At 45.7% G+C, this 4,984-nt stretch overlaps 1 protein-coding gene across 2 annotated transcripts in view; it reads left to right on the forward strand.

The window, feature by feature from the left end:
- Positions 1-933: 933 nt before the first annotated feature.
- LOC120227118 (acyl-coenzyme A synthetase ACSM1, mitochondrial-like) overlaps positions 934-4,984 on the forward strand; it is an 18,964-nt gene continuing 14,913 nt past the window's right edge. The window contains exons 1-4 of one of the 2 annotated variants that reach the window (XM_039225282.1): positions 934-984; positions 1,072-1,195; positions 3,359-3,439; positions 3,986-4,087. In XM_039225282.1, the coding sequence (XP_039081213.1) occupies positions 968-984; positions 1,072-1,195; positions 3,359-3,439; positions 3,986-4,087 (324 nt within the window). In that variant the 5' untranslated portion in view covers positions 934-967. Of the gene's footprint in view, positions 985-1,071; positions 1,196-3,358; positions 3,440-3,985; positions 4,088-4,984 lie in introns of those variants that run through there. The other variant, XM_039225283.1, reaches the window with a different exon arrangement.

Here is a 4,984-nt window from a genome sequence, read left to right on the forward strand (position 1 = left end):
GAGTTTTTCATGAAGCCTCATGCTGGCTTGACTCCATTTGTGTTTCAAAGTTCATAGGAAGCAACTTTTTGAAGTATTCCTCAGATGAGTATCTTTGTTTAAATCCAATAACTCCACCAAGTTATAACTAATGACTGCATCAGACTCTGCCCATGTGATCTATTTGGAATAAAGTTGCAGAAGAATGAAGAAGACACTTCAGTAAAACCACCTTCTTGTCCATCTCCCCCAACTCTGTATGTACCCAGGGCGGGATGAAGAGGATGAAAAGGTGGACTAGATGGCTGCTGCCTCTCTGATCCCCAAGAGCTGACTGGCTCAGCCCACAGCCAGCTGGTACTCAGATCTCAATCGCTTCTCCCCATGTCTTTCAGGGAATCCATCATTATTTTGTGGCTGTTTTGTCTTATTTATGGAAAATTTTATGAGGAAAATGAAAGAGGATTTATGTCACGAATGGACCTACTAGAAACGTTCACAGCCAATGTTTCTGCTCTGTCTGAAATTCCTTCTCTCAGGGCTGTTACCTACACCCCTTCTCTCTTTTCCTACATTCATCCTGGTCTTCCTTGAGGTCCTGAGCAATTCATTTCCACCCCTTCACTTGGATTTTCTGCTCAGAAATACAAAACTCCTTCAGTTCACGTGTCCCCACTCTTCATAGAAGGCAGTTTATCCTCACATGCTTTTGGGTGTCTTATCACCCACCATTATGCTTTATAAAGCGTCCATCTTAGCCACTGAAGACGTTAAGGCAAGATCTGATAAATATGTCTTTGCCATCATTTTACATCAACTTCCAGGTTTGATCCAAACCTTTGACCAAACCCATTAGCCTCACCAGCACCACCCATCCCTTGCCAGAAGAGTTGACATGAACCAACAGGAAATGAGTGACTTCCCCTTGTCTTTGACCCCCAGTAAATTGTTTAAAGACAAATAAGAGCACAAGGAAGCAGAAGGATAAATGATCCAGATGACAAGACTAGGAGTGAGTTCTTAGCACTCGGGGCTGGGGTAGAGCATCCAAGACCTGACTGCAAACTCTGTTGATACGTTGCCTTCCCCTAGTCTCAGGTTTCCTGCCCTGGAGCACTGCGCTACTGGTGGGGAGGCTCTGCTGCCAGAAGAACAAGAGGAGTGGAGAAGATGCACGGGCCTTCTACTCTACCAGGCCTACGGACAATCAGAAACAGTAGGTAGACAGTCCTTTCTGGGCTCATCAGTGTGTGCTTAGCCACGGAGCCCGCATGTGTGTGCAGAGGCCCCACCCTGTTCACAGCATTGCCTGAAGACAATGGGAGGCTTCAGAGGTTTAGACTAATATGCCCCAAATCGATTTGCACAAACACATTTCACGGCTAATCAATTTGTCAAGAGGCCAATGTGCTGGAAACTATTGGATGAAAACTTTCAAAGGTGTCTAAGGACATGATGCCATTGTCCCTGTGGTCATTAAGCTCTATGGAGATCATCAAGGGTGGCGAGATGGGAGGTTCTCTCCAGTAACAGGGAGGCCACCATCCTCAATTCTGCCCGTTTCACCATCACTACCTAGGGAGGCAACCACAACGCCAAGAGTCACTCCCAGAAGTTCATTTCTGGGTGTTTAGATGGACAGCACATAGGTTTGATTGTGGCACACTAGCTGGAGTAGAGGAGGGAGCAGAGACTTTCTGTATATACCAAACACACACACACACACACACTATGATTCTCAAAGGCATCATTGAGCAGACATGTGGCAGGGCATTCAGAGTATCATGCATGACATAAACTACAAAAACTTTATCAATGACAGCAGAGGTACATATCTCCTTTCCTACACATTCTCAAGCCATTTCTATTGCTGTACATGGCCCCTTCCCCAACTTCCTTATTATCCCCAAGGCTGACAGAGGGATGGCTGCCATCTCAGGAGCTGCAGCAGAATGGCTGTTTTAGCCTCAGTTCACATACTTCACTGAATTTTTTAGGGGGAAAATATGTTAAATAATCAGTTAATTGGTCTGCCTGCAGGCCTGAGAATGACTTAGATTCCACCCTTGCCGTGTATGGTTCATAGTTTATATTTGGACAAGGAGGAGGGTGGTAGAATGGGAAGTACCTACACCATGACATACCTTTACATTAATTATTTGCAACAACAGACAGAATACCCCCTTATATCTGAGTGGTGCTTTATATCTCAAAACAATTTTATACCTACTGAGTCATCAAAGGAACATTTTCCATATGCCTGTACTGTGAGCAGCAGCATAACAAAGAGGAAAAGCTTCCCTTCCTAGGAACTCAGACACCAATTCAACATCAGCCTTGACAATCACAGGTTCAAGACCATATGCATAGCATTGAACCTTCTAGAGTCTCTGCTTCTCCATCTCCAGAATGGGAGTATAACCCAATTATGCTGGGTTGTATTAAGGGAAATGAAAGGATGTATATAAGGCTCTGGCTACAATGTCCAACTACTTGTATATGCTCAACTTGCAGTTACTCTTGTGTTTAAGCAGGTGTTGAATTAGAATGCTAGGGGGATGGAGTATAGAAGTGAATGGGGCAATCTCTATTATCAGGATAATTGTTATCTACTAAAAGAAACACACAAGCAAAAATAAGTATAATGCTCTGATGACTATAATGAATGGATGGGGGAAAATACTACAGAAGGATAATCCCCCAACTGACTTTTCTGGGGGCTGAATAATAGCTAGTAGTGGTTGTTTATTGAACTAACCTGATGTACCTGGTACTGGGTGAAGAGTTTTCCATACACCAAGGTACTGTGACAGGTAAGTTTTATAATTACCCACCTTTAGGAGGAGAAATCAAAGAGGATTAATTGGCACACAACTGGAGTGAAGATTCATATCCATGAAACAAATACTAGCCTACTTAACTTTAGAAAAAATGATATTTTAGAGTACCGTAAAGGAGGAATGTGGGTCATCAGGGAAATAAAAGAGGTGGGGCAGTTCTTTAGCCAAGGGACCAACACAATCAGAATTCTCTCAACACAGTGCTGAGTGAATGAGACAAGGTTCATGTCACTGTTCAACAGCCCCAAATAAATGTTAACGGTTTCATGGCCTTACACTAGCAAACGGACAAATATCTGACATACAGTGGGCACTCCACACCTCACATTACATGCCCACAGGTGCAGTGAAAATCTGCTGACCAGAGTTGGGTCAATGCCTTGCACCTTACCTTGAATCTGGGCCTTCTAGCTTCCCCACAAGGGCTCTTTGCACAGCCTCAAATGACCTTGGTGAGCAAAGATACTGTGGATAATTCTTGAAGCTTTGTAAACAGACTGGACTCTTTGAACAACACCATTTTCTTCTGTTGTAAACAGGGAATAAGTTGTGGCACTTTACGGGGAATGAAGATCAAGCCAGGTTCCATGGGGAAAAGCATCCTCCCCTTCGACATCCAGGTTTGGTCCTAAAGGCATTGGCTGGGAATAGTTAGGGTTCAGCTGGGATCAGAAGTTGTGACACCAGATGACAGAACCAGCTGTTCCCACCCCACTCCCCCGCCCCAGTTGCCATCCATTCTCCTCTCCTCCTACTTTCCCTCTGATTTCCTCGGGAGACTTCTTTTGAGAACTGCAGTATCCTGGGCACAAATGCAGCTGAGCCTGGCAGCTGGAAGCTTCACACACAACAGCTGGGACCAGAGCACCTGGAGCACCTGGCTACTCTCTCCATCAGCTGGTGCTTCTAGTTTTTCCTCACCTGAGCCTTCCAGCTTGCCGACACATTTGCAATGCTTGTATATCCATGAAACAAATAGACCCATGACATTGGCTTCCCCATTCGCTGATTTCAAAGACTTTTGACAATTGTAATTTATTTTCTGACAGGGCTCCCACCCCCAACTTATTCTCACCAGGTTCACATGAATAGTCAGCTAACGTTTGGGCGGGGCATGCGTGTTGGGGTGGCCCTGCTGGGTGGGATTCACAGGCCTCTTGCTCCAGATCATTGATGACAAGGGCAACATCCTGCCGCTCAACACTGAAGGCAACATTGGCATCAGGATCAAGCCCACCAAGCCCATAGGCATCTTCATGTGCTATGAAGTAAGTGGTGACCCTCACCCGGCCCCTTCCAGGCCCTGAAAATCGCTGCAGGGAGTGGTGTGGGTGCTGAGTGAGTGGGGACAATTCAACTCTGCACCCTGAGGCTTCTTCATACTCCCTTCATTCACTCCAATTCAGTGAAGCTTCTTCTTAAAATAAATTTTTTTAATGTTTATTTGAGAGAGAGAGGGGAGGGAGGGGCAGAGATCAGGGAGACAGGGAATCCACGACAGGCTCCAGGCTCTGAGCTGTCCACACAGAGCCCCAGAAAGGAGCTCGAACTCAGAAATCGTGAACTCATGACTTGAGCCGAAGTCGGAAGCGTAACCAATTGAGCCACCCAGGTGCCCCAATGAAGCGTCTTGTAATTAATCTCCAGTGTTCCCACGTCCCTTCCTGTCCTAAGCCATCTGGCATTTCAGTGCTGATGGGGGAGAATGATCTTTTACAGTTGAGAGTGCAAGCTTTAACTGGGTTCACGTCCTAATAGTCCCACTTACCAACGGGGTGTGCACATCTGTTAATATTGCTGAGCCTCCAGGGGGCACCTTTGTCTACACTTCACAAAGAAAGAATCTGCACATTGGAAGAGTTGTATGTCTTCCTCATGTCAAATAAATGGCAGCTCTAGGATTCAGCCCCACATCTTTTTGATCCCCAACCCGTATGTAAGAAATCCAGGGATTACATAAAACTGTGATAGACTCTAAGGATACCTGAGACTCTTACCCCGTCAAATCCAGGCCTGGTTAGTAGTGACCACTAGGAAGAAAATCTCAGCTTCCAAGATTGGCCAGGGGAGGGTGGACAGACCTTGAATTGATCTCAGACCCATGTCCTTTCTCCACAGTAGCAACCATTCATGTCACTGTTGTCACTCTATGACCTGTGGCGGGG

This window comes from Hyaena hyaena, unplaced genomic scaffold, assembly GCF_003009895.1.
Source record: "Hyaena hyaena isolate Hyena2069 unplaced genomic scaffold, ASM300989v1 scaffold_2027, whole genome shotgun sequence".
Taxonomy (NCBI): Eukaryota; Metazoa; Chordata; class Mammalia; order Carnivora; family Hyaenidae; genus Hyaena; species Hyaena hyaena.